Genomic DNA, 26871 nt, shown 5'->3' with positions numbered 1-26871 from the left:
AATCTTATCCCAGGTTCTCCGCTTTCTGTGCCTTGGGTTGACATGAACGGGCCCTCCATTTCTCCAGTCCCCGAGTCCGCTCAGAGCGGTGGATTCTGGGATTTGCAGTATCCAGCGATGAATTGAGACTCCGTGGGCCAATAGAATTCGAGTACAGACGGCTGTACCCGCCTCCGCTGCCTGCTGGTTGCTCAGGGACACCCCTCGAATTAGCCAATGAGAAGCGCACGGATCCTGGTCGCCTGGGAAACCGTGTAACAACAAGATGGCGGCGCCGCGGGCGGCTCTGCATCCCTGCGTGGTGAGTCACAGCCCTAGACCTTTCTGCCCATGGAGCCACTCACACACACAGGCTGGGGCCCTCACCCCGAGAACCTCGAGGACACGCGAGACCCGCGGCCCGGCTCCCCCAGAAGACCCCCCCGCGCCCTGGCAGCAGATTCGGGCCCCCGCCTACCATGGCTACGCGTGGAGGAAGGGAGGCGGTGACGCGGCTCCTAGGGCGGGACTGGTGGTAGAAGTCACGTGGTGAGCGCTTCCAGCTGGGGATTTAGGGGTTGAAGGTGTACAGCCTGCTGGCCCTTGTCGGCGCTGGCGAGCGCTGGGACCTGTGGGGGGATAAATTTGACTCCCAAAGATGTAGAGGCATAAGACAGAACTTTCCTCTCAAAACTTGAGTCTTAAGAGGCAGACAGCCTAACCTTTAGCCGCCTCCGGCTTGAGGGGGAAGACAGAGTCCTCCCAGGAGGACCCCAAAGTGAAGGGAGTAGACGTGGCTTTGTCCTCAGGGTCCTCGGTCTGAGGCAGGAGACACAGCCCTGCGCTCAGGAGTCCCCAGGCTGATAGGAAGATACAATCGTCGTCCTCACGGGTCTCCTATAATCCATGGGAAAATGGATCTGAAGACAGTGTGTTGGATTGGCCTGGAGAGACTGGAATGGGGAAGTCAGTTTGGGGCCATTGTGACAGCCCCAAAGAAGGGCAGTGAGAGTCCCACTAGGATGGCCAACAGTGGTCATGGAGAGGAGGAGCTATGTGTGAGAGACTTGCAGAGTTTAACCTGCAGGATTTGGTAACTGATGGGATTAAGAGGGAAAGAAGGAGGGAAAATTTTTGTGTTTGGATGATGGGGTCCCATTAAGAAGGGGGAAGTGGGAGGAGCTTATTTTGAGGGAAGATGTTGGTTTTGGTTTGGAGACCAGGTCCTTTTCTTTCCTGTGATAGCTTTATTGAGATAAAATTCACATACTATATACTTCACCCCTTTAAAATGTAAATTTCAATTGTTTTTAGTATATTCATAGAGTTGCCCAGCCCTCACCACAATCAGTTTTAGAACATTTTCATCAGCCCAAAAGGAAACCTTATACCCTTTAGCAGTCCACCCACACCCTCCCCGTCTCCCTTTAGCACCTCCTACCCTAGGCAACCACTAACCTACTTTGTCTCTATGGATTTGCCCATTCTGGACATTTTATATAAATGGAGTCATAACAATTGGTGGTCTTTTGTGACTGACTTCTTTCCCTTGGCATAATGTTTTCAAGGTCCATTCACATTGTAGTATGTATTTCATTCCTTTTTTGTTGCCAAATAATATTCCATTGTAAGGGTATACCACATTTGTTTATCCATTCACTGGTTGATGAACATTTGGGTTGTTTCCATTTTTTGGCTATTATGAGTAATGCTGCTTATGAACAGATATACAGATTTTTGTGTGGATGTAAGTTTTTGTTTCTCTTGGGTATATAACTAGGCATGGAGGCCATAAGATAACTCTGTTTAACCTTTAGAGGTACTGCTAGACTGTTTTCCACAGCAGCAGCACCATTTTACATTCCAACAAAGGTTCCAGTTTCCCCTCTTCCTTGCCAATGCTTATTAATTTCTGTCTTTTTGACCAGTTTCTTTTGAGGGGTCATTATGGTGATGAGAATTTGGAGAAAGGAGGGATAATCAGGTCTGGTGGGAGTTCATGCAGGGTTGTTTTTGCTACTAAAGGCACAGTGCCTGGGGCTTTTTAGTGTGATGAAAATGTTCCAAAACTGATTGTGATGGTGGTTTCATAACTCTGAATTTATGAATATACTAAGAACCAGTGAATTGTGTACTTTTAAAAGAGTTAAGTGTGTGAATTATACTTCAATAAAGCTGTTTTTTTTTTTAAAAAAAGGTCACATGCTATTTGATTCCATTTATATAACATTCTTGAAGTAAGAAAATTATAGAGATGGGAAACAGAGTAGTGGTTGCCAGGGGTTAGGAACAGTGGTGAGGAAGAGGATGAGTGTGATGTTAAAGGAGTAGCACAAGGGAGATCTTTGTGGTGATGGAATAGTTCTGTACATATCGTTTTTTAATATAAATTTATTTATTTTTGGCTGCGTTGGGTCTTTGTTGCTGTGTGCGGGCTTTCTCTAGTTGCGGCGCGTGGGCTTCTCATTGCCGTGGCTTCTCTTTGTTGTGGAGCACGGGCTCTAGGCACGCAGGCTTCAGTAGTTGTGGCACGTGGGCTCAGTAGTTGTGGCTCACGGGCTCCAGAGCACAGGCTCAGTAGTTGTGGCGCATGGGCTTATTTGCTTCACAGCATGTGGGATCTTCCCAGACCAGGGCTTGAACCTGTGTCGCCTGCATTAGCAGGCAGATTCTTAACCACTGCACCACCAGGGAAGTCCTCTGTACATATATTGATTGCAGTGGTGGTTACACAGAGTCTATACAGGGGATGAAATGGCATAGAATGACACATACAGATTATACAATGTCAATTTCCTGATTTTGATACTGTGTACAATAGTCATGTAAAATGTGACTGTTGGGGAAAACTGTGAAGGATACACCAGACCTCTCTACTATTGTCCTAATTACCTGTGAATCTATAATAATTTTAAAGTAAAAAGTTAAAAATATAACTAAATAAAAGCAAAAAAAAAAAAAAAAAAGAAAAAGAAAAGGAGTTAGCCAGCCAAGGGAAGGGTGTGGGTAGGAGTAGGGAGACCATTTTGGGGGATCGGGTTCCAGGCCTGAGGAGCCATGTGTGCAAAGAAAGCCCTGGTGCATTTCAGGGCTGACAGTTCAGAGTGGCTCAAGTGGAGGGTGGGATGCGGGGGGACCGTGGGTGATGATGGGTGAGGTCCAGAGACACAGGCAGCGACCAGATCATCCATGTTAAGGAATTTTGATTTTTTTTTCTGTGGGTGAGAAGGAGCCACTGGGAGTATTGAGCAGGGAAGTGACATGTCAGCTTTGGGTTTAAGAAGATTCCTCTGGCAGTGTGTGGAGACTGGTGAAGGGAGCCACAGGGGCCGTCACACTTGGCCACACATACCCTGAGGATGCCCGGACAAGACGGCAGGAACCAGGCAGGCTGGGGGCAGGTTTGGGAGGCTGGATGCCGGATGATGGAGATCAGGAAACTCTGGACCTTGTCCTTGGAGGGCACCTCTGAGAAAGGGGTGGGGCATGAGTCCCAAACTCCAGAATTAAGACCAAGGGAGCTGCCTCCTGGTGATGCAGGTCCCCTTGCTGGGCAGATTCAGGGGCTGGTGGAGGCCAGGGCCACACATCTCCAAAGTGGAACAGAAGACTTGATTCAGGCCCTGATGGAGGTCGTTTGATTCTTCGATTTCTAGACATTAGCCATGTGATATTTAATTCACTGAGTAGAGTAGTGACCGTTAACTGCATCCCTGATGTTCATTCATCTTTCCAGAAGGAAGAGGAAAGGAAGGGAAATCAGCATTTATGAGGGCCTTCTATGTGCCAATAACAGCAGCAGCCACAATTCACATTTTTGAGTAATTCCTTTGAGCGTTTCACTGGGCTAGGTGCTTTATGTGTGTTACCCCTACCTGGCTGGTACTATTACCATCCCCACTTCACGCTAAAGGAAACTGAGGCACAGGCTATACTGGAATGGCAGAACCTATCCAGGGTCTGGGCTCTTGACCTCCCTGCCATGCAGGTGGTGTCTTGGTAGAATCCTGCCTTGGGGTTGCCCCTCTCTGGCTCTGAGAAGTTGGAGGTGGCCCCTGGTTCTGGTAGGAGGGAAGGGGACGCCTGGGCGTGGTGACCAGCTCCTTGGTAGATAGACAGAAGCCCCAGGCCTGCTGGGTAGTCTTGTGCCAGGGCTTGAAGTCTGGGGAAGTCCCAGGCTTCCGGCCCACCTCTGCACCCCATCCTACCCCCATCGCCCTTTCCCAAGCACTGCTAGGTCAGAGACCTCCAAGAGCAGAGCAGAGAGCTGGATATCCAGCGGAGCAGTGGACATCAAGCATAGGGATCCCGAGGCCAGGCCGCTTCCAGAAACTTCTGCAGAGGCAGTAGGAAGAAGTGAGGGGTGCCACTCCCTGGACAGTGCTCCCTCCTGGGAAAAGTAGCCAGGGCAGAGGAAGTTTCAGGCCGCTCCCTGGTCCTGAGTGACTGTCCCCAAGGGCTGACTTCTTTCTTCTCAGGGAGTTCCTGACAGCTAGAGACTAGAAGTAGAATTATGAGCTCACCTTTGGCTTCCCTTGGCAAGACCCGGCGAGTGCCTCTGCATTCGGAGCCTGTGAATCAGGAGTAAGGAGTTGGCCTCGTGGGATCTTTGTGTCCATGCCCCTGCCTCCTCCCGGCCCCTCCCGTGGACTAGGAGATTGACTCCTAGTGTCCTGAGGAAAACGATAAGAAGTTATGTATCTCTCTCTGATCACCTTATCTTTCTCGAACCTTCTTCCGGGAGGCTCTCCATGTGTCTGAGCACACACTGGGCTGTGCCATTTAGTGGGGTGGCTCGGCATCCATCTGTTTATTCATTGGTCATGAATTAGTTCTTCAAACACTGATGGCCCACCTGTTCCAGGCCCGACCACGTGCTGGGCTCTCAGTGAAGAGAATCCTGTTTGTTCATCTATCAGTTTCATCTTTTCAAAGCATTTTTTACCTCTCTCCTTGCTCTTCTGAAGCCCACTTTGAGTCATTTGCATCATGGCCAAGGAAGTCCAGAGAGGTTAAGTGACAGGCCTGGGGTCCTGCAGCCATTTCAGGGCAGAGCTGGGGCTGGGCTCCTGGGCTTGGGGACTCTTGTAATCTTTTCTCCAAGGCTCTTCCCTTCAGCTCTTCACCATCCTTCTTTGTTGGGAGGAGTCTGACACCCTGAAGCCTGCCCCTTGGCTCACCCCTGGGCCGGGATGGGATTTGGGGGTGGATGTCCTCAGGAGACACTTTCTTTAGGATTGATGGGGGACCTGGTGCCAGAGCCTCCCCCGAAGGCAATCCAGGGGGTCCTAACTTGTCTGTCTTCCTTCTTCTTCCTGCCCCATTCCCAGGAGGCGAGGGATAAAAATGTACGGAAATGGTAAGTGTGGGCTCTGCCCTCGTGTCCTCCTTATGTCCTTGCAGTTGGGCGGATGGAGAGAAAGAGCGTGATGAACTCCCGTCAGCCAGAGTGGCTGGCCAACTGCAGTGCTGTCTGCAGCTCTCGGATTTGGACACCCCACACCCTTAGTGGAGATGTCATCACTAATATTTGAACCCCTCCACTCACCGTGGGGTGGGCCATGAGGGGGGCAGACCCCAGCCCTCCTTCTCCGACAGCCACCTGCAGCCCGTTACAGCCTTTTCTCCCTGAAGCCCAGTCCTCATGTTGCTGCCCTGCCTCCCGCAGGCTCAGACCTTTGCATCCCAGCCCTCCTTTAGCCCCCACCGCGGTGCCGGCATTGGCCACCCAGGTCCCCCCAGGGAGCCAGGTTGGGAGAACTCCAAGAAGAGGCCTGTTCTGGTTGGATCCTTGCTCTCCAGCGTCCCAAGTTTTCTATCCTCATATGCTGGGGGGACAGAGAACAGGCCACTTCATCTTGACCAGGGCCCAGGGCCCCCGTTTCGCCTGGGCTTCAGCCCCAGAGCAGTGACCTGGGCATCCCTGTCTGCAGAAGATGAGGTGGACATGCTGAATGACGCGCACGGCTCAGAAGAAAGGATCTCTGTTCCTTCCTGCTATGGTGGCATAGGTGCCCCTGTGACTAGGCAAGGTGAGTGCAGAGGCCCGAAGGGGTCTGTGTCCCTGGCAGCAGGAGAGGCCCCGGGGAAAGGGAGGCCCTGAGAGGCATGGCACCTTCTCCCACCTGCTGGGTCAGAGGCAGCTGCTTCTACTCCTGGCTGACTGTGGCCCTGGGCCTGCACCCCAGACCTGTTCAGAGCCTGGCTTGGCGTGAAGCCACACACAGGTCCGGCCGTTAGCTCAGGAGGTCTGGCAAAGCCCCAGGGCGGGCTGTGGCTGGCACCTCTGGAGTACACCTGGCTGGAATCCCCATCAAGAGTGATGTCAGTGGCTCTAGGATTCAGGGTCCAAGAGGAATGAAGGGCCTGAGGGGGAAGCTCAGCCTCCGGGCATCTACTTCCTGCTTCCGCAGGGCTCTGGACAAGGCCAAAGTCCCCTAGACAGTCCCCCTAGCCTGACCCACACCATCCGCAAAGGGCTGTGGCAACACTGCAATCGTGGAGGTGCCCAAAGTAGGATGGGGCTCACTGGGGCGGCTTCCCAGAGGAGGTAGGACTGAGCAGTCCTGGGCACAGGGGACTCATGGTCTGGCAGGGTGAGCTGTGTGGTGCACTGGGCAGGGGCAGGGTCTGAGCTGGGAGTCTGGGGGAGCTGGGGATGAGGTGAGAGTTTTCCACTAGCTGTGATATCTTGGGTAAGCAGCTTCCTGTCTCTCTGTCTCCGTTTCTGTCTCTCGGTCTCTGATCCTCCACCGAATGCCCCCTCTCCTGTACAGGTAGGGAGGGGTTGAGGTGGAAAAGGAGACCGGAAGAGCCTGGCCCCACAGCCATTCGGTCACAAAGCCAGGATCTCCATCACCCCAGGGGGGATGCTTTCAACAGCAACCACAGAAACTGGCTGTTCCCCAGGTCTCTCTGCCTCTCCCCTGCCACCACCCCTCAGCCCACTCTCAGCCAGGGGCTGCCCTTGCCAAGCTCACAGTCAAGGGCTTGCCTGTCCTGTCTCACTTCTCTGCAGGGAAACATTCTACACAGTTCCCTGATCCCTCTTCTCAGGACACCCCGGGCTCTTGGCCTCCATAACACAGCCTTCCTGCCATCCTCCTGCCTCCTAGGCTCTCCCCTCTCGGCTCCCTGCCAGCTCCAGCTTTTCCATGTGATGTTCCTCCTGCCTGGGGTCTCCTCTCTCTCTCCACTCTGCCTCAAACACGTGCTGTCATCCGTGTGCTGACAGTTGCCAAATGTCTATATATCAGTTAAGAAGCTTTTGACTAAAGTCAGCGAAAACCCTGATTCAACCAAGGAACATCAGGGGGCTTTATTATCCCACATACCAAGAAGTCCTAGGGAGACAACAGCTCAAAGACATTGTCAGAAGTTCAGGTTTCTCCAGCTTTGCACTGAACCATCCTTGGGCCTGTCAGCTCCGCATGGTCACGTGGTTACAGCAATACTTCCGGCTTCACACAGAGAGAGACAACATCCAAGGGAAGAAGGGGGCCTGTTTCTTCCCATGTGTCTCTCTTGTTTTCTTTCACAAATGTTTTAGCTTGAAAATTTGTCAGCAAACAGCAAAGTTGAAATAATAGTACAGCAAACACTCATACGTCCTCAGCCTAGGTTCAACAGTTAGTGACATCTTGCCATATTTGCTTTCTATCCATATACACATATGTTATGAACACAAATGTATTTTTTGGATGAGCCATTTAGAAATCAGTTGCAGATATCATGACATTTCAGCTCTAAATACTTCCCTTTGCATCTTCTAGGAGTAAGGAAGTACATAACCACGATGCTGTGATCTCACCTAAGAATATGAACAATCCAGTAACTCTCTCTAACATCCCAGTGTTCCAAAATATCTCTCATAGCTTCCCCCCCGCCCCCGCCCCCGATTTAGGTTCTAATTGAGGGTCATGCACTGCATTTGATGGTTGTACTTCTTTAGAGCAGAATCCCTGCCTCTTTAAAAAAATGACACTTTTTGAAGCGTCCGGGCTACTTGTCCCGCAGGATGTCCCCCATAGTGATTTGTCCGGTGCTGTTTAACTTGCTCCTCTATCCACCGTATTTCCTGTGAATTAGGGGCGAGATTAGAGGAGTGATTCAACTGAGAGTGAACATTTTCTTTTTTAATATTTATTGGAGTATAGTTATTCTAAGGGTGAACAACTTTTTGACAGCGTTTCAAGGTGATGGAACCCGTATATTGTACCACTCCCTCATATATACATCTTCAGTGCATTACAGAATCTCTGTGCCTCAGTTTCCCAAAACAGTTCATTTCCTCAGAAGAGCTGGCATATGAAGAGTGTGTAGAACCATCCCCATTATCTTGGTGGCGGCAGTTGTTACCACCCTTATTTCCGCTGCTGGGGAGCCCGCTACCTCTCCCCTCCCCTGGACCCCCATACCTCAGCCTCAGCTCAAGGCCCAGGCTCTAGGACTTTGTCTGGTTGGCAGTCCCTGTGTACCACGACTCGGAGTTGATGGCCACCATGGCGAGGAAAGTGCGGGATCTGGAGCGGCAGGTGAAGGCCCAGGCGGATGAGATGCTCTCCAAGGTGGGGCCCCAGCGGGGAGAGGGCCAGGGTCTGGTCTGAGGGGTGGAAGGGCCTGGGCTGGGGAGGCCAGTGAGGCTACTATTGCAATAGACCATGGTGGATGGGTTCTAGAACCATCTCCTTGACCAAACTGCCCAACTCGAGGGCCAGATCTGGCCCGGGACTGACCTGGGTCCCTGTGACCTGAGCAGAGAGGCTAGGGGTCTTCTCCACATCTGAGCAAGGCCCGTAGACCTCAGATTGGGTGGCAGCAGTGGCTGCTGAGTGCTGGGCACTTGGGGGTGCCCACCCCCTGCCCCCACCTCAGTGGGACCACAAGGGCCATCTGAGCACCGGAGCAGTGCCAGAGCGGGGCAGGGGCTTTAAGCCGGGTCTTCCCATCTGGAAGGGGCTCCCTTGGGCTCTGGGAACCACCAGGTCTGCTCCCCTCCTGTCTCGTTGCTGCAGGATCAGAAGATACGGGCCTTGGAGGAGCTGGTGGAGACCCTCCAGGAGCACCAGGGTAAGAGGCCCTCTGTGGGCTGGTCGGCCCCCCTTTGTACCTCCTGGGCCAGCGACCTCTGGGTATCAGGGCTCCGAGAGCATCAAGCTGAGTCCTGTGGTGGAGTCCGGGCAATGGAGCCCAGAGAGGAGCAGTGACACCCAGGGCGGTGCCCTTCTGTGTGGGACTGAGTCCCCCGAGCGCAGCCCTAGCCCAGCCCTGAGCACAGGGCCTGCCAGCCAAAGCCTGGAGGAAAGGCAGCCCCGTCAGGAGCCTCGCTCGGTGGGCTGGCAGCCTCCCGAGAGTCAGGGCGTCCCCTCTCAAGGTCAGGGCGAGAGGCCACGAGGTGCTTCTCCGGGGATCCCTCGAGTTCTCGTGGAGCAGCTTCTCCAGATGACCCTCAGGCCAAAGCTCTTGTCATGGCCAGAAGTGGCCTGGCAGCCTCCGTGCGGCGGGCACAGGAACCCCTGCCCGTCTTTTCCTGAAGGCACAGTGACCCTGCAGCGGCAGGAGGAGCTGGAGACCACATGCGCGCAGCTGCAGCAGCAGGTCGGGGAGATGGAGGTGAGGGAGGTGCCGGCCCAGGGCTGTCTGCCCCCAGGGACTGGGTCAGAGCCCACCTCTCTGGGGTCTCCTCACCGCACATCCCACACAGGGGCCCGGGGCGCCCCCCATCCCATTTCAGGCTTGGGCTAGCCATTCCCCCTTCCTCAGTGTCAGCTTGAACTACTCTCCCCTCCAGCCACGGGGACCTGCCTCTGCTTCTTTGACCACATCAAGCTCTTTCCCACCTCAGGACCTTGGTCCGTGTTGTTCCTTCCACCTGAAATTTTTTTCTACCTTCCCCTGGCGAGTTTTCATTGATCCTCAGTCTCAAGTCAAGGTGGGAGCCCTTTCCCAGGGGACCCCCTTCACCTGTGACCAGGGCAGGTACTCCACTCTCTCTTCCTCTGGGGACCGTGGACCCCACGAGGGAACGAGGGAGGGAGCACTTTTCTCCTGCTCGTTGCTGCGCGCCCAGGACCTGGTAGGGGCCTGGCCGTGCGTGTTTACTGCGTTGATCATGGCCATTCCCCGCCTCTGGACGTGGCATCTCACTCACCCAGTGTCACCTTTGTTGCCATCGTTCACACAGCAAGGCTTGAGCTGGAGGGACCCCAGGCTCAAGGGAGGGTCCTAGGCATGCATACATCGTCAGGGCCCCCCACTGCCTCACCGGCCCCACCAGAAGCTCCTTCTGGGGTTCTAACCTCTCCCTCTCCACACCGAGTTGCTTTCCAAAGCCCCAACCTAATTTAAGACCACAGACGCAAACCCCCAAGCAGCAGCTGCAGCTGAGGGCCCTTCCCACCCAGGCCTGTGCATACCCCGGGGCTGTGGGTAAACAGCTGCTCCCTGAGCCCGTGGGGCTTCTCTGAGCAGCTGCCACAGGAGTCAGGACTGCCCCCTCAGGGCAGAGGGCATTGGGGCTCCCACGTTCACGTTGTTCACACGTGTATTGCTTCGTTAATTTAGCAAACTCAGACAAAGTATCTCCTGTGTGCCCAGCACCCTGCCAGGCACTGGGATGCAGAGAGGGTCCCTGCCCTCATGGCACTGACAGTCTAGAGGGGACACACATAAACAAGTACACAGGAAGAGACACAAGTACGGAGTATGGTGAAATATTTAAAAGGGTAACACATTAGAGACTAGCTGGGACATGGGCCACTCCCCGCCTTGGGAGGTGGGAGCAGGGAGGCATGACTGTTTGGGCCAAGTTCATTTTGAGGTGCCTGTTGGACATCTAAGTGTAGATGGCTAGAAATTTGAAACTGAAAAAGAAGAACATATGTTGCAAGAGATGATGGCAGAAGTGTGCCCGCTGGGTTAGGCAGCAGGCAGGTTGCGGATGGCTGCTTGTTAGCAGTTGCAGTCAGTTGTGGAGATGGAAGCCGGGCTGGAGTGGGTTGAGGGAAGGAGTGAAGGTGAGGAAGCAGCAACAGGAAGCATAGACAACTCGGAAGTTTTCCTGTGGCAAAGGCGCTGGGCGGCCAGCCCTAGAGAGGCCACATGTGGGACATGTGGGGGCACATGTCCTCTCAGACCTGCAGAGCAGGTGTCCCTTCCTCTCCTCCCCCTCGGGCCAGACCCACATGGCTCCCCGCCGCCATAATGGCTGACTTATGCGAGTTCCTACTTGTGCCAGGCCCTGTGCTAAGGACATTATGTGAATTACCTTAGTGAGTCCTCACAAGCTTCATTTTACAAGGAGAAGCCTGAGGCTCTGGGAGGTGAGGTGGCTTCCCAAGGCCACAGCCAGGAAGTGGCCAAGACCCCCGGGCCCATCGCCCCATCCAGTGGGCTGGGAGCGGAGGCCTGAGGCTGGGGGCTGGGCTGATGCCGCCTTTTCCCCTGGAAGGGGCTGAGCTGACAGTGCCCCCGACATCTCCCTCTTCTCTCCCCACAGCGGTTCCTCGGTGACTACGGCCTGCAGTGGGTGGGTGAGCCCATGCATGAGGAGGACTCGGAGGATGGCGAGAGGGACTGGATGACAGCCAAGAAGTTCTGGAAGCCAGGTAAAGTCGGGGTCCACCCCGGGCCCTCCTGCAAAGGGAATTCCCCTACAGCTCCCGATGGCCCACAGCTGTCCAGAGGCCAGCTCATTCATGCCCCTTCTCCCAGCACAAGGTGCCCCAAGGCCTCCCACAGCTTGCCACTGACACAGGAGCAGGAGGGAAAGGCTTCAGCCTCCATCCCTGACCACCTAACCCTGGACTCTGCTTGCTCATCTTTCTAAGGCTCCAGGGACCCAGGGATACAAAACGTAACAAGACCTCATTTGTCTCAGGCACCATAGTTTACAAAATGTCACCCATTTAAAAGCTGTGGCCTTTAGAAGCAATCCCCCTGCTTTGGAAGCTGGCCCTCAGGCCAGGGGCTTGGTCCCCTCTGTGGACTCCCTTTCCAGGTTCATTTGTAGCAAACTGTTGAAATCTACCTGCATCTCTGGGCCTCCACCACGTTTTATTTTTAACTCAACTGCTAATATCCCGAGGGATGCACTCCAGAGATTTGGGGCCATAGAACTGGCTACTTCCTTTATATATATACTTTTTTTTTTTTTTTTTGGCTGCATTGGGTCTTCGTTGCTGTGTGCGGGCTTTCTCTAGTTGCGTTGTGGCGAGCAGGGGCTACTCTTCGATGTGGTGCGTGGGCTTCTGATTGTGGTGGCTTCTCTTGTTGCGGAGCACGGGCTCTGTGGCGGGCGGGCTTCAGTAGTGGCTCGCGGGCTCAGTAGTTGTGGCTCGCAGATTTTAGAGCGCAGGCTCAGTTGTGGCACGTGGGCTTAGTTGCTCCGCGGCACGTGGGATCTTCCCAGACCGGGGATCGAACCCGTGTCCTCTGCATTGGCAGGCAGATTCTTAACCACTGCGCCACCAGGGAAGTCCCAGAACTGGCCACTTCTGAAAGCTGGGTCCATTCTCTTCAAAGAATGGAGGTCATTGCCTGGAAGGTAGTTCTCCAGGCTCTGTTGGTCACACCTGGGTCCTCATCACCACCGCCTAACCCAGGTGTGACTTGGGTACTCGAGTTCCGTTCTCTGAGCCTTCAGTTCCTCATCAGTAGATGGGTGTGTATTCTTTCCCATTTACTACGAGTCAGTGGGTTGGACGCAACACCTAGCACTGACCTCGCATGTCATCAGCCCCACAAATGGGAACTCTCATTGTTTTCCACGGTCAGAAGGCAGTGGCAGTCTCATGGGAACATGAGCTTGGCTCCCAGGGGACTGTTTGGAAGACAACTGTACTTTCTTAATTTCATAAGTTTCCTGCTGGGTAAAAACCCAGACTGAAAACATGAGAGTCCCACCTGCTGCACATTGGCTAGATCCCCCTAAATCTCAGGGGAAAACCCCCTCACCCTTGTTTCAAAAACATCACTTCCCATTTGCACCATATTTGCCCCTTTTAAAGCATTTTCACAAATGGCCTTGGCACAGGCCGGGGGTTATTCCATTTTACAGATGGGGAAACTGAGGCACTGAAGCAGTCTTTTGAGTGAAGGGGGCAGGACTTAAGGCTGGGAGCCCCCTGGGAGACGGCTACAGTCATCCAGGCCAAAGATGAGATGACGCCCAGCATAAGGGTGATACTGGTGGGGCTGGTGAGAAGGGGCAGAGCAGAGAGATTTAGGAGGGGCATCCATGGCCTTGGCAATTGCGCGAACATTAGGGAGGGGGTGGGAGGAACCTGGGGTGACCCTGGGGAGCACGGCTGTCGGGGAAGATGTCCCGTTTAGGACACGGCAAAGCTGGGGAGCTGTATGGCAGCTGGGCCATGCCAGGGGCTGAACCCTGGGCTGAGTGCTACGGGACGTTCTCCCTGGGTGAGAGGCGAGACCCTGGTAGGCAACAGCCAGAAGCTGCAAGGATGTCCCTTCCTGGGGTCCAGGGCCAGAGGCCTGCCGGCACTACGGACACACACACGCACGCATGCACTCACACACACACACACTGCCCCTGTGTGGTGAGCTGGGCTCAGGCCTCATGTGGCCTTGCTGACTAGTTGGAGGGCAGACTTCCTTCTGGCCAGTGGGGCCCTTCCTGCTTCTTTGGGGAAGGGGTGAGACCAGACAGCTGGTTTCTGGACCTGGTTCTGTGGATTCCACCCTCTCCTCCCAAAAAGAGAGCAGCCCCCAACTGCTCTGTGTTGTTTTTTTTGCTCAGAGTATGGCTGTTCTCAAGCCACTTGTTCTAAAGCCTGGCCACAATTCCTGATTTGTGTCTTTTTCTTCTTTTGCCTTTTGATTCTTCAACATGGAGCAGGCTCAGTTTAGCTCTTCTGACAGATGAACAACATGTTTTTCATTTCTAGCAGCTTTTCCTCCTGGGACTGCCCACCCCCCTTTCCTGGCTTTTTCCCTTCCTCTCCCTATGGCCTTGTCCCCATGTGCCAACCTGCCCCTGCCCCAAGGGCCCTTGGGTCCATGAAGCCAGCCTCTGGCTGACCCTGATGCTCTGGCTTGTTTCTCTGGATCTCCCTCTGTTGGGTACCACTCCCCACAGGCCCTGGGGCAGCAGGCCAGTGGATTGGTGAGCTGGGGCATCTGTATTAGGCAGACTGGGGCTGATTCAAACATTCTAGAGCCTGGGACTCTTAGGGAGGAGGGTCAGTTGGGCCCATGAAGGGGTTCAGGGGAGAGGAAGCCTTGCAAGGGCTTGGCCTCAGGCCAGATCATTCACCCCTTCCCACCAGTATGTTGAGTAGCAAACAGGATGCGGTGCCAGGTGCTTCAGGGTATGCGGAGACATGAAAGGGACAGTTCCGGCTCTGGTCCTACCACCTTCGGGTCAGGTGTTGAGCCTCAGGGCTGAGAGCTCCAGCCAACCCTGAGCTCCCCCCACCCTTCACCTCTGAGCTCCTCACCCCCCCCCCCATCAAGTCCCTGCCCTCTCTCTACATCTCCCCTTCCCACTCCCAGCGCCCACCTCCCCAACCCTTTTCCCCAAGCCCAGGCTCTGGCATCTGTGTGGGAGCCTCTTCCCTCCCCTGCTCAGGAAGCCAGCCTGACTCCTCCATGGGCTGTCCCTGGGCTGCCCTTGGGCCCCTGGAACTGGCCTGGCCTAGACCCCAGGCAGGCTGGACTCCTGCCACCCACCCTCCCACTAGCTCGGTCCTGTGCTGTGTCCCCCAAGTGCCTTGCCCCCTTTTCTCCCCTCCTGTGAAGCTCAGCTCAAACCCCACCTGCTCTAGCACATGTGCGTGGAATGCCTGTTCGGCGCCAGGCGCTGTGCCGCCCTGCAGCTGCCCCGGGCGCGTAGTTAGGGGCTCTGCGTTGCAGTGAAAGCCTTAAAGGCTCTGGCTGAAGAGGGGGGCCTGGGTCAGATCGTACCCTGTGTGGGGAACCTGCCTCACCTCTGAGTCCACATCCTCATCTGTGAGGTGAGGAGATGGTACGATTGACCCCTAGGCCCTGAACTGAGAGCACTGAATACCACAGTGTGGAGTACGTGGAGTGTTCTCTCAGGTGGACGTGCGGTCAGTGAATGATGACCATGTCCATCTACTGCCCCGCCCCTGCTGTGCTCCAGAGTGCCAGCACGGGGCTTGACCCGAAGGCCAGGGCACGTGCACAGGCAGGTGATTCGCAGGCATTGCCTGGGTGCCCTTGGCTTAGATGGTCAGAGCCCGCCGGGACGATCCTCTGTACAGGATGAGGTGGGGAAAAGCAGCGCGATGATCAAAGCGAGGGCCAGAGAAGTCAGCTCCTGCCGAGTCACAAGGCCCCCCTTGGTCACCCTGGCGGTGACCAGACTCTCGGAGCCCGTTTTCTCCCCGCCGGCTCCTCTGAAGAGCAGAGTGAATGTAGGTGAAGTCCCCAGAGCAGGGCCCGGCGTGCAGGTGGGTGGAAATAGCGGGTCTGTTTCCTTTCAACAGCCTTCGCCTGCGGTGCTGGGACGGGCCTGCTGGCGCACGTCGGACACTGCCAGGATTTCACAGCAGCAGGCTGTCCTCCCGGTGAGGGTGCGAGGGGCCAGCCCAGGGCAGGCTCACCACTCAGCTGCGCTAGGGGCAGGGTCTGGCCCTCCTCTGGGCCCTGCGACCCCACAGTGGCACTTAACACATGCAACTGTCACTCTTTGTCACCCTGTCTCCTTCATTCAAGTATGAGCCTGAGGAGGGCAGGACTCTGGGCATGGGCGTGGCCATGCTGCTCAGAGCCTGGCAGGGCACGGGCGCTGCGGACGTACTTGCTGGATGGCGGGGTGGTGGGGTGGAGGGACGGATCCAGTTCGTCTTGGGCACCCACTGTGGGCCAGGCCCAGGGCTGGCTGCTCTTGCCTGTGTTCAAGGAGTGACCGGTGTAGCTGGAAAGACCAATAAGCAAACAAAATGACAGCAGCCTGTGATGAGGGCCAGGAGTGGGCCCAAGGGCTCCAGAAACCCAGGAGGAACAGAGGCCCAGGCTCAGGGGCAGGGGCTCCGGGCAAGGCTTCTCCACGGAGGTGGTGAGAGGGCACCTGAGCCCTGTGATGGTCAAGAGGGTGGGGTGTTAGTGACAACAACAGCTCTGTCTGCCAGGCACTTCCTGTGAGCCTCACAGCAACCCTGTAAAGTGGGGCTGTTATTATCTTCATTTTATAGAAGAGGAAGCTGAGGCCCAGAGATGTTGGCCCATGTGCCCGGGGTCACACAGCTTGGAAGTGGTAGCCCGGGCTGTACGGCTTCAGAGTGTGAGTGGGGGAGCTTGTTGAGGGCAGGCTGGGGAGCCAGGGCTCTGAGGGTCTTGGGAGTTGGGCCAAGGAGCTTGATCTCCATGCCTGTTCACTCCCCTTTTAAGTAAAATCATGGGCTCTCAAAAGTTGGATGAGGCCTCAGAGATGATCTCCCTGCACTGTACCCCTCCTTGGAAAGGAGCCCCAGTGAGCAGTATCTGAAGAGCCAACACTGAGAGGCAAGCCTGCGTGGTCACTGAGGACAGAGGCTTAGAGTCACCTGGGCCCTGCAAGCTGCGTGACCCGGGGCATGTCACCTTACAAGGCCCAGTTTCCTCATCTGTAAAATGGGAGAAGGAAGACCTGCCTCTTGATGCTTGGCATAGTAAACGCTGAGTCATCATCACAGTCAGTTCACCCCTGGATCTTGCGGGCAGGATGAAGATTTCTATTATCTACCCATTCCCTGGAAAAGAAAGCTGCGGCTCAGAGAGGAAATGCCTCACTTGACCTCTGACCTGCCTCATCCCATGTGACGCGGCTGCACGGGGCCAGGCTTCTGTTGAGCACTCCTGGCTGTGAGGTGGCGATGCCAGGCTCTTCCTGCCTTATTCTCGTAGCCCTGGTTTGTCCAGAGCGGCGGTTCCTTCTCCCGGGCCCCTTATGTCACCTCCGTTCTGCTGCATCTGGTACCTGCCAGGCCCACCCTGCTTTCACTTCTCCACCCCCGAGCCCTGGCTGAGAGCCTTCCGGGCTGATTTTCTCCGCCAACTTTTCTTTTCTCTTTCATTGCTTCTTGGCATCCTCCCCTGGGTTTCCACCTGCCCCTTCCCCTGTCGACACCTCAGCTCCCTGAAAAAGCCCAGGCCCCAGGAGGCAGCTGGATTAGCAGTCCATGCGCATCTGAGTCGTCCTGTTGGCCGTGCTATGTGGCCTGCCTTGGCCAAGTCATGTGACTTTCTAGGCCTCACTTTCCATCTGTAAGAATATAGGGTGGGGGCAGATGTTGACAGTGATGAGCTTTTCTGCTGTTATTTTCGGGTTTACCTGGGTGTTCTGAAAGTACTTAGTTAGCTGTTAAAGGAAAATAGTGTCTCGATATTGTTCTGGCTCATACCAGGGATATCCAGGATGTTCTGTGAGTTTTTCTTGGGACTCTCAGGGACTCCAGAGGACCCCAGGAAGAGGGGGGCGCAGGTGCAGCCCCTGCAGCAGTAGGAGATGTAGGGGAGAAGGGAAGGCCAGCTGGGGCCTACCGTTTCAGCAGCCACAAAGGCAACAGGAAACAGGGCCGCCCACATCTGTACTTCCCCGGTACAGCCACTGCACCACTGTGGGGAAAGGAATTGGGTCCCCAGAGTCCTGACCCACATCCTGCCTCAGCCTGGCTGTCCTGGTGAAAAACAGCTTCCAAGAAGGCCCAGAAAGTCACCAGTGTTTTATAGGGTTACACCCTAGTAGATGACTTAGTTCGGGGCAAGATCCCTTCAGGACTGAGAACAAGCTCCTGACCTGTCCCCCAGCAGCACCCCACCTGCCCTGTATCCTTTCTGCTCTGGCATCTGTCTTGGCTGCCTCATCACCCCACCTGCACCCCGTGAACCTTATGAACAGCTCTATGGACAACACATTTGTCAGAAGAGGAGGCCAAATACATGTGCAACCCAAGGTCTCCCATGTCCTGTCCAGCAGGTGTCCCGACCCTCACCTCTCTCTCCTGATGGTGCAGATGGGTGGAAAGAACAGACTCCAGGGTCAATCCCCTCTTCTAACTTGCCAAGTGGCCTGAGGCAAATCATTTTTCATCTCTGGGCCTGTTTCCTCATGTGTAAAATGGAGATAAATAACCCCTGCTGCGTGGCCTCTGGGTTGGCCTGAGGTCCATTTGTGGACGGTAGAGCTGGCAACGATAACTAACACAGACAGATGCTTGCTGGAATTCTTACGTGGTCATCTTGGACCCTCACAGCCATCCTGATCCTATCATCGTCACCTTCTAGAAGAGAATGCTGTGGTGCGGAGCGTTAAATGACTTGACCAAAGTCACACAGGTAGAAGTGGAGGAGCTGGAATTTGAGCCCAGACAGCTGGGAACTCTGCACTGTGCCTGTCAGCTGCTAACACAGTGCCTGGCACATCTGATCTGGGATCTGATCCCGCTCTTGCCACTTACTGTGTGTGTCCCTAGGCCAGCCATTAACCTCTAACCCTTAGTTTCCTAATATGGAAAATGGGGATGTTTATAGTCCCTACAGCATAGGGTTGGTATGAAGAAAGAATGGGATAATAGATGTTAAACCCCTAGCACAAAGTAAATGCTCACTAAAAGACAGCTATTATTATTATCTAGTGTTAGCTGTCCTTCCTCCTCCCCAGGTTGTCACTTAAAGAGATGCTAAGGCCCCTGCCCAGCATAGGAAGGGGCTGTGGAAGCCAGGGATCTGGAGCGCACAGCAGCCATGAAGAGAGGCTCATGGGTGTCAATCCTCTTTGCCAGGAGACTCACTGGTACCCCCCGAGGTAGACTTTGACAGGCTGCTGGCTAGCCTGAAGGATCTCAGTGAGCTGGCGGTAGACAGTGACACCCAGCAATCACCAATGCCCAGCAGAGTGCCACACGGTGTCCTTGAGCCCATCCCACTGGAGCTCTACCGGAATGGCATCGTGATGTTCGATGGGCCCTTCCGGCCCTTCCACGATCCCTCCACACAGGTAGGAGTGACGGGGGGGGAGACAGGCCTGTGCACCCTCAAGCCACTGTGGTGGCCCACCCCCTGCTCACCATTAGTTGGAGATGATGGGCCCAGCTCACCCCCAGCACCCAGGCTCATGCAGAACCTCCAGAACCGCCCTCTCCGCCCCAACCATGTCCTGGGACTCTGTTTCCAGAGTCTGATCCAGAGAGTAACTGGCCCCATGATCCCGGGGCCCAGAGCCTGCCATCTAGACAGGAAGCAGCGTGTAGGGCACTGCACAGGTCCAGCCAGGCCTCACCCTACCTCTCCCCCTGCAGCGCTGCCTCCGAGACATATTGGATGGCTTCTTCCCATCAGAGCTCCAGCGGCTGTACCCTGACGGGGTCCCCTTTAAGGTGATGGGCTCTCCTTAAACCACTCACTCCCAGTGTGGGGATTTTGGAGGGGGTGGGAATGCTTCCTCAGGCATCACCTAGGGGCACTGCCCCACCTCAGAGACCCCAGTCTGATGACCTCCAGAAGGAGGGTGAGCCTGAAACGGGGCTGGGAAGGGAGCGGGAAGGCTGCCGTGGCCATACTTGCCGCATCAGCAGTGGGGAAGGCATGTAGCTGAACAGCAGGCAGCGCCCCCTTCTGGCATCCTGAAAGCAGAGCCCTCAGCTGCGTGGCACCCCTGCCCCTCCTCCCCAGCATTCAGGACACCTGGACAGCCTGGGGAACGTGAGGAGTCCACGCAAAACTGTCCTGGCTCCCCCCAGAGGCTCCTGGAGCCTCCTGGTTGGGGTGGAAGGTAGTGCCATTGGGGGGCAAACGTTGGGACTAAAGGACTTGAGATGGAGCCGGCCCCCTGCTGTGGGGGCAGTCGGCAGTGAGATGAGGGTGCTGTGATGGGAGCACATGAGGCTGTGTCCCAGAGGGTGGTGCGTTAGTTCCACAGTGAGAGCATGTGAGGGGGTGTGTGCCACCATGGCTTGGAAAATAGCGTGAGTCACGACCAGGGGTGTTTGAGGTAGTTCATGCCAAGCAGGGCTTTGCCCTCTCCTAACATCCTCATCCCTCCCCTCCTGGTCTGCTCCCGAGAGGGACTCTGAAGAGGATGTCAGTACTGTGGCTCCAGCTGGAGTGATGAGGGGAGCTTGCAGGAAGAGCAGGGCTCAGGTGGGTGGGAGCAGCATGAACTGCAGCTCTCCTGCTCTTTCCTAGGGCCTCGGTTTCCTCATCTGTAAAATGTGGATTGCATCAGACCATCCCTTGGGCCTATTCCTGGGGCCTCTGTTTGGGCAAGTGGGGGTGGGCATGGAGCTCAGGGCTGAAGAGATGTGCCAGCCGCTGTTTCCCTTCCTTCTTGACAGGTGAGTGACCTGCGCAATCAGGTCTACCCAGAGAATGGGCTGGACCCGTTCCCAGGCGAGGGCCGAGTGGTAGGCTGGCAGAGGATTCGAAAGCCCTTGGACAGGATGGAGCACCCAGGTGAGCTCGGCCCTGAGGCTGAGCCAGGTGGTGGGGGCACTGTGCAGGACAAGCTCCAGGTAGCCTCCTCCACCATCACACACAGTCTCTGCCCCGGCCAAGGCTCCCAATGCCCTCTCTGCAGGCTCCAGGATGATCGCCGAGAAGTTTCTGAACAGGCTGCCCAAATTAGTGATCCGACAAGGCGAGGTGATTGACATTCGAGGCCCCATCCGGGACACCCTGAAGGTGAGGCCAGCCCTGGCTCCCCCAGCCTTATTGGCGGGGGAGGGGGGCGGGGGGGGGGCGGCTTTACCATCAACCCTGGCCCAGCCTACCGGAGCAGCGGCTTACCTGGAGGCTCAGGCTTGAGGGCCCCTGAGGATGGCCTGGATGGAGAGATGAGTTCCTCAGAGCTGTTCCCCTGTCTCCTGGAAACGATGGAGCTGGTGAGCTCTCAGGACTGTCTCCTGGTCTCTCTGAGCTGGGACCAGAGAGCAACTGGCCAACGCAGGAGTGTGTGGCTGTAAGAGTGGGAAAGTCAGGGGAGTCTAGGTTGGGGGTGAGCCCAAGTTCAGGCCACCCTCTTGAGGTCCAGACCAAAATACACCTTCCTGGCCTTCACAGGACTCATCATCCTCTCTCCTTACTATCCTGCTACTCCTCCCTCGTCTCCACCTGTGAAAGATACCAAACCCCTTTCCCAGGACTCTGCCTTCACCACACGTGGCCAAGTCCCGTCAGATCTGTCTATCCCCAGAACTGCTCCCGAATCCATCTCTTCTCTCCATTCCCCCCGCCCACCATCCTAGCCTAGGCTCCAGAGTGTCTCCCAGACAACTGCAGTGGCCCCTCACTGGCCTCCCACTTCCACTCCCGCCCTGCCAGCCATCCTCCCCCAGCAGCCTCTGTGCTCTCTTAAAAATGCAAATTGGATCTTGGCTCTTCCCTGTTGAAACCCTTCAGTGGTTCTTAGGTAAGGCCTGTCATTCCTTTCTGGTCCTCTTCCCACCTCTAACCTTTTCTTTTTTCCAGTCCAACCTGATTCCCAGCTTCAGCCACATGAATGCTGACACTTTCTCAAATACATCACCTCTTCTCAGAAGTCTTCCCTGACCTATGCTCTCTGGAATATCCTTGCCCCCCATCCCATTTCTAAGGACTCCTCTTCATCCTTCAGTCACATCTCGGGTGTCATTTCCCCAGGGAAGCCTTCCCTGACCCATGCTAGGTTAGGCACCCAGCCTGGTCTCTGTGTGGGGTTCTGTCTCCCCCACTAGAATGAGGGAAGGGAACGATGGGGCTACCTCCCAAAGCTTCCCTTCTGTTTCCTCTCCTTGGGCCCCCATTTACACAGAATACCCCCTCCCGCTTTGGCTCACTGGTCTCATCCATCCCTGGTCAGGAGAAGTCCCCTGTAGGGGTTGGGGGGAGAGTGTGACTGGCAGGGCCCAGGGCTCTGTCCACTCCATCGATGCCTCCCAGAACTGCTGCCCATTGCGTGTCCAGATCCAGGAGATCGTGGTGGAGACGCCTGCCTTGGCTGCTGAGCGTGAGAGGTGAGGGCAGAGTGGAGAGGTGAGGACCCTGGGACTGGGCTACCAGGGGGTATTGACGGCCTCTGGGCCCGCAGGAGCCAGGAGTCTCCGGAGTCACCCGTGCCCGCGCTCTCCACGCTGCGCATCAAGTCTGAGAATGGCGAGCAGGCCTTCCTGCTGCTGATGCGGCCGGAGGACACAGTTGGTGATGTGCGCACCCTGCTTGCACAGGCCAGGTGGGCGCGGGGCTCAGCTGGCGGCCGCAGCGGGGCTCTGGCCCCACGACCCGGCCTGATTCGTTCTTCCCTGTCCCCAGGGCCGTGGAGGCCACCACCTTCGAGATCTTCAGTACGTTCCCGCCCACAGTCTACCACAATGACGCTCTCACGCTGCAGGCCGTGGGCCTGGTGCCCAACGCCACGCTGCTGCTTCGGGCGCGCCGGGCTCCGCTGCCCGCCCCCGGCCCCGAATAAAGCACCCACCCCAACAACGGCTGCTCTGCGAGGCTCTCTTGGCAGGGCAGCCCAGCAGCACTAGCTCCGCTGAGGAGGGGGCGGCGCCGAGCCGCCCCTCTGTAACTCGAGCCCCAGCTGGCGGGCCTGGCCGCTGGGTCTTTGTCCTCTAGGTTCCTCTTTCTGCTCAGAAGGGCTAAGCTGCTCCAGGGGAGAGAGGGCCCGCCCCAGCCCAGCGCCTCTTGTGCCAGTGTGCAGATCCCTGCGCACAGACACGCGCAGGGCCACAAGCACGTGGGGACACTTCAGCACTATGCATCAAAGCCACTGCCCCAACGCTGACAGAACTGCATCTGGGCACCCACTTCCATGACACACCCACGCCTAGCCGAGCTGTCGGGACACAGGCAGGTGGCCACGAGGCACAGCCGCGTTACTGACTGGCATGCAAACGTGCAGTATACACCAGGGTGATGGACACCATCACGTGCATGTGCACTGGAGGGTGACCCACCCACACGCTCTAGAAACCGCTGGTCCACACAGGTACGTGTGTGCTGGACATATATCCAAACACACGCACTGTCAGTCGCACGCAGAGGTGCCGCACGGGAGCACAGCCTCAGCACAATCGCATCTCCCAGACTTGCTCAGAGCAGGGACCCAGGATGTGCATGCCACACCAGACAAAGACACGATGCCAATGGAATGGAACATTTAATTGTTTCTGCGGTGCTCCCGGATGGGGATTGCGGGGCCTTTGGCAGAGCCCTGGCTAATGGAACCAACAAAGGTGCCTATCAGCCAGTGCCAGGCAGGGTGGCAGCCTCAGGGCCAGGCTGAGGACAACCAGCACTTGGGCTGTTGCTTAAGACAATTTCTGAGACTAGTGGGTAAGGAATGTTGCTTTTGAATAGAGGAGAGGGAGCTACAGTTAGAGAGGGGAGGCCGTAGGTCTTGGGTTGGGGGGAGGGGCTCCAAGGTCGGAAGGTTAGGAATAACGGAGTTGTCACAAGGTCCTTCATGGGTGATGGCCGGGGGGAACGTGGTGACGGAGTCCAGGGGGCTGACTCGGCTCAGGCCAGTTTCAGGAACTCCTGCAGTGTGTTTTGCTCCACAGCCTCCACGAAGAGCTCATAGTCCTGGGGGAGGGGACAAGAGGTGGTCACCTGAGTGCTGGTGCTTTGTCTCAGGTCTGACTCTGGCTGGTATCCTCCTACAACACTCCCTCCATCCCCAACCCCCAGGCCCATACCCCACAGTACTGGTCCCCGTTGACAATCTGGGGTGGGGTGGCCTTGGGGTTGCCCGCCAGGGCTCGCATCTCATCCCGCAGGGCGTTGTCTTGGGAGATGTCCACTAGCTGGTACTGGATGCGCTTCCCATCCAGGATGCGGGTCACCTCGCTCTGCTGGGACTTGATCTGGGGGCAAAGGGCGGGCAGGGGTTAGTGAGCAGACTGGAGGGTTTATGGAAGGAACCCTGGGCAGAGAAAAAGGGAGTGTGGGCAGGAGCTTTTGTCCCCCTGTCCCGCTCCACGCCCTAGGGGAGGGTTCTGGCCACTAGGAGTTGGGAGGAGGAGTCAGGATTGTGGTGGTGTGGAAGGAGAGCGGGACCACCAACCATGAGGAGGGGAGTCAGAGTGAACATAAGTGAGATAAATTAAGGGTGGGGAGAGCCAGGAGCTCGGCAAAGAGAAAGCAGGGCAGGCCTGGGTGGAGACGGGTAAGGCGCCACCTCCGCCCCCAGGTACACACACACAAACACACACAGTGGAAGAGAAGAAGGGCAAGATAAGGACATGGTCGAGGCTCAGCCTGGTAGTGGGTGTGCAGACGACCCAGGATGCCCGAAGGAGGTGTTTAGGATGGGGCCAAGGAGCCTGCCCCCACCCAACTCAGGAGGCCGTGTCCAGCACCTCGCCGCCCCCGCCCTGGGGGCGGGTCCCAGGCGCCGGGTCCAGAGCAACAGGACCACCACCAGCGCTCTACCCCAGGGCGCGCACTCACTTCGCGGGAGCCGGTGACCGACGTGCTGTAAACGCGCAGGCCGCTCATGCTGCGGATGGGCCGACGGGCCGACAGGCAGACGGGGTAGCGGTGGCAGCAGCTGCACGGCCTGGAGACGAGGCCGCCGCGCTCGGGAGCGGTTTCCTTCCTGCTCAGCCCGCGAGTCATAGCTCTCGGGACCAATGGGCGGCACGGACAGGCGCGCGGCCGGGGCGGGGCCTGCGCGACCCCGCCCCACGCAGCGCCGGGCCCCCTCCCGCCCCCCTTGGGGACCGGGCGCACCGAGGACCCCTGTCCCACGCAGGGCCGCCCTTTTCAGCCCTCCGAGCTGGGGCTGACAGTGTGAGGCTGGGGCGCGAGCTGACGGCAGGAAGGGCCGGGGAGGGCGTGGGTGAGGGTTTGGCAGAGGCCTCCCCTTCAGCCTCGCGCGGGTTTGCTGCACCCAACTAACTGCCCACCGCCGGTCACACGACAGCGCTGCTCCGCTCCGGGCTTTGAAGTCTTGGGCTGTTTTCAAACCTGAAGTTCCCCCGCTAGGGAGCTTCGCTTCACGGGATGCCCCCCGACCACAACACGCACACACTGCCCCGGGGGCCACCCACACATAGCTAACCCCGCGGCACACCACAGCACGGAGGGCCTCTGATTAGAGATTTCCCGAGTTCATCTCCGCTCAGATCGGCAGGTTTAGACAAGTGAGGGTGGTAGCAGGAGACGGGGCCACACCCCCACAGAGCCAGATGGAGGCCAAGGTATGAAAGAGGTTGCTAGTTCTGGACTGGGTGGAGGTAGAGGTTGGTGTCAGGACTCCTGAGAGTCTGGGCCCTTGTTAAAGATACACTGCTGGTCTTGGGGTGGCCCCAGCCCCACCCCAACTCCTCGCAGAAGATGGCACAGGGTGCAGAGGAAGCAACCAGCCCAACATTGGACCCCCAGCCATCTGTCTGGGGTTGGACATGACACCCCTCATTAGTCCTCCCAGGTCCAGGGCTCCGAGAACAGCCCAGGAAGACAACCCTAGCTCCTGGAGGCAAACACAGAGTCCTGCCTTGCCCTGGGGAAGCCACTTCCTTATAGCAACCCACAGGCAAAGACTTCCTCCTCAGAGGACTACTGAAACTCAATGACAAACTTGCTCTGTGACTCAGGGCAGCTTCACCCAACAGAAAGTGCTGTGGGAAGAGATCTTATCTGTCCCCACAGAAAGACAGAGGAGCAGAAGTGGTAGAAACAGACTTGAGGCTGGACCTGCCAAAGTTCCCTCCTTGCTGCTGTTTGGAGAACTTGGCTAAACACCCAGGCTTTGGCTCCAACAAGCCAAAGTGAGGGGTGGAGTACGAGCTGATGGTGATGGAAAGCAATGGTAAACCAAGGAGTCGGTTAAATTTTTATTTTGTAATCAAAATAGGCAATACAAACCAGTTGACATAACAAGGATTCATATAAATAACTGCTTATAAACTTTATGAGGAAAAATACCCGTGAGCATGGTGGCTGGGCTGCCAATACAGGGTGGAGACCAACCAGGCAGCTCTGCCTTTAGGAGGCAGGAGCCCAGAGGCTGAGGGGATGGCTGGGTGGGGCTGCTCTGAATGGAAGGGATAAGTCACTCCATAAATAAAACACAAACTTGTAAAAACACTTATGAAGGAGTCTCATTCAGGCCAGGAGTGAGGTCCAGGATGCTGCCCTGCCAGCCCAAAGCTTAGCAAGAATCTCCCAATGGCTGGCTCTGGACTCCTGAACTACTCGGTGCTCCCCCTTCCCCACACACAGCCTGGCTTGGCCTGGCTCCAGATCTAGAGGAGGCCCGGGGCTGGCCCAACAACCAGATACAAACAACTACGAGATGCTCCCTCAACGAGGAGGCAAGAGAAACCAGAAAGCAGAGGGTCCAAAGGCCCCGGAGAAACAACGAAAAACACTGAAAGTTGTACCTTAAAGCTGACCTGTACTGGGTACTCTGAACTCTCAAGGAGCCCAGAGCAGGAAAGGGAAAGGACCCCCAATCCCAAACACAGGAGAGGCACAAATCAGAAGGCCAAGCACTGGCCCCAGCCCCGGGGGGAAGGGGGTGAGCAGCTTGATAGTTGCCCTGTGGTATCCTGGGGGAAAATCCTGCCCAAACCCAGAACCATAGAGGAGTGAGTTTGCACTCAAGGGGGCTACCTGGCCAGCCTGAGAACAAAGGAGAAAGGGCTGTGCTAACCACACGACCAGGGCCCCAAGGGCACAGGGCAACTAGAGTGGGGTCTCCTGTAAACGGGCATGGTAGCACAGATGAAGAAGCCCTGGTTATAATCCCTGGGCTCCCAATTCTAGTTAGTACTTTGCTAAGGAATAGATCACCCTGAGGCATCTATGAGAACAAGAGCCCTGAGGAAGAAGCAGTGGGACTGGGCCTAGGAAAACCCAGAGCCAGCTCAGGTCCCAGGAAGGCTGGCACATGGGGCCTGAGAATTCTCAAATGGCCATTGTTACTGGTACTCAGCCTTTCCT

At 56.3% G+C, this 26871-nt stretch overlaps 2 protein-coding genes across 2 annotated transcripts; one reads left to right on the top strand and one right to left on the bottom strand.

Moving 5' to 3' along the window:
- The first annotated feature begins 257 nt into the window (after window positions 1-257).
- Window positions 258-22395, top strand: UBXN11 (UBX domain protein 11). The gene is made up of 15 exons (XM_065882930.1): window positions 258-301; window positions 4458-4563; window positions 5310-5338; window positions 5916-6011; window positions 8446-8546; window positions 8994-9048; window positions 9515-9591; window positions 11477-11585; window positions 18726-18940; window positions 19242-19319; window positions 20277-20394; window positions 20519-20622; window positions 21859-21932; window positions 22007-22147; window positions 22228-22395. The coding sequence occupies exons 2-15, from the start codon at window positions 4493-4495 to the stop codon at window positions 22382-22384; spliced, it is 1425 nt and encodes a 474-aa protein (XP_065739002.1). The 5' UTR covers window positions 258-301; window positions 4458-4492; the 3' UTR covers window positions 22385-22395.
- A 666-nt stretch (window positions 22396-23061) lies between these two features.
- Window positions 23062-24554, bottom strand: SH3BGRL3 (SH3 domain binding glutamate rich protein like 3). The gene is made up of 3 exons (XM_065890398.1): window positions 24373-24554; window positions 23619-23786; window positions 23062-23505 (listed from the first exon to the last, which is right to left on the bottom strand). The coding sequence occupies exons 1-3, from the start codon at window positions 24538-24540 to the stop codon at window positions 23440-23442; spliced, it is 402 nt and encodes a 133-aa protein (XP_065746470.1). The 5' UTR covers window positions 24541-24554; the 3' UTR covers window positions 23062-23439.
- Window positions 24555-26871: the final 2317 nt, after the last annotated feature.

This window comes from Phocoena phocoena, chromosome 1, assembly GCF_963924675.1.
Source record: "Phocoena phocoena chromosome 1, mPhoPho1.1, whole genome shotgun sequence".
In the NCBI taxonomy this organism is placed as follows: Eukaryota; Metazoa; Chordata; class Mammalia; order Artiodactyla; family Phocoenidae; genus Phocoena; species Phocoena phocoena.
This window is presented reverse-complemented; position numbering and strand designations above follow the sequence as displayed.

What these genes read in the sequence shown, in the direction of transcription:
- UBXN11 (XM_065882930.1), top strand. Translation starts at nt 4,493, where the DNA reads ATGAGCTCACCTTTGGCTTCCCTTGGCAAGACCCGGCGAGTGCCTCTG. An exon ending in GACCCTCCAGGAGCACCAGG is followed by an intron (nt 9,049 to 9,514) that starts GTAAGAGGCCCT and finishes CTTTTCCTGAAG; the next exon opens with GCACAGTGACCCTGCAGCGG. An exon ending in GGACAGGATGGAGCACCCAG is followed by an intron (nt 20,395 to 20,518) that starts GTGAGCTCGGCC and finishes CCCTCTCTGCAG; the next exon opens with GCTCCAGGATGATCGCCGAG.
- SH3BGRL3 (XM_065890398.1), bottom strand. Translation starts at nt 24,540, where the DNA reads ATGACTCGCGGGCTGAGCAGGAAGGAAACCGCTCCCGAGCGCGGCGGC. An exon ending in CGGTCACCGGCTCCCGCGAA is followed by an intron (nt 23,787 to 24,372) that starts GTGAGTGCGCGC and finishes CTTTGCCCCCAG; the next exon opens with ATCAAGTCCCAGCAGAGCGA. An exon ending in ACGGGGACCAGTACTGTGGG is followed by an intron (nt 23,506 to 23,618) that starts GTATGGGCCTGG and finishes CCCCTCCCCCAG; the next exon opens with GACTATGAGCTCTTCGTGGA.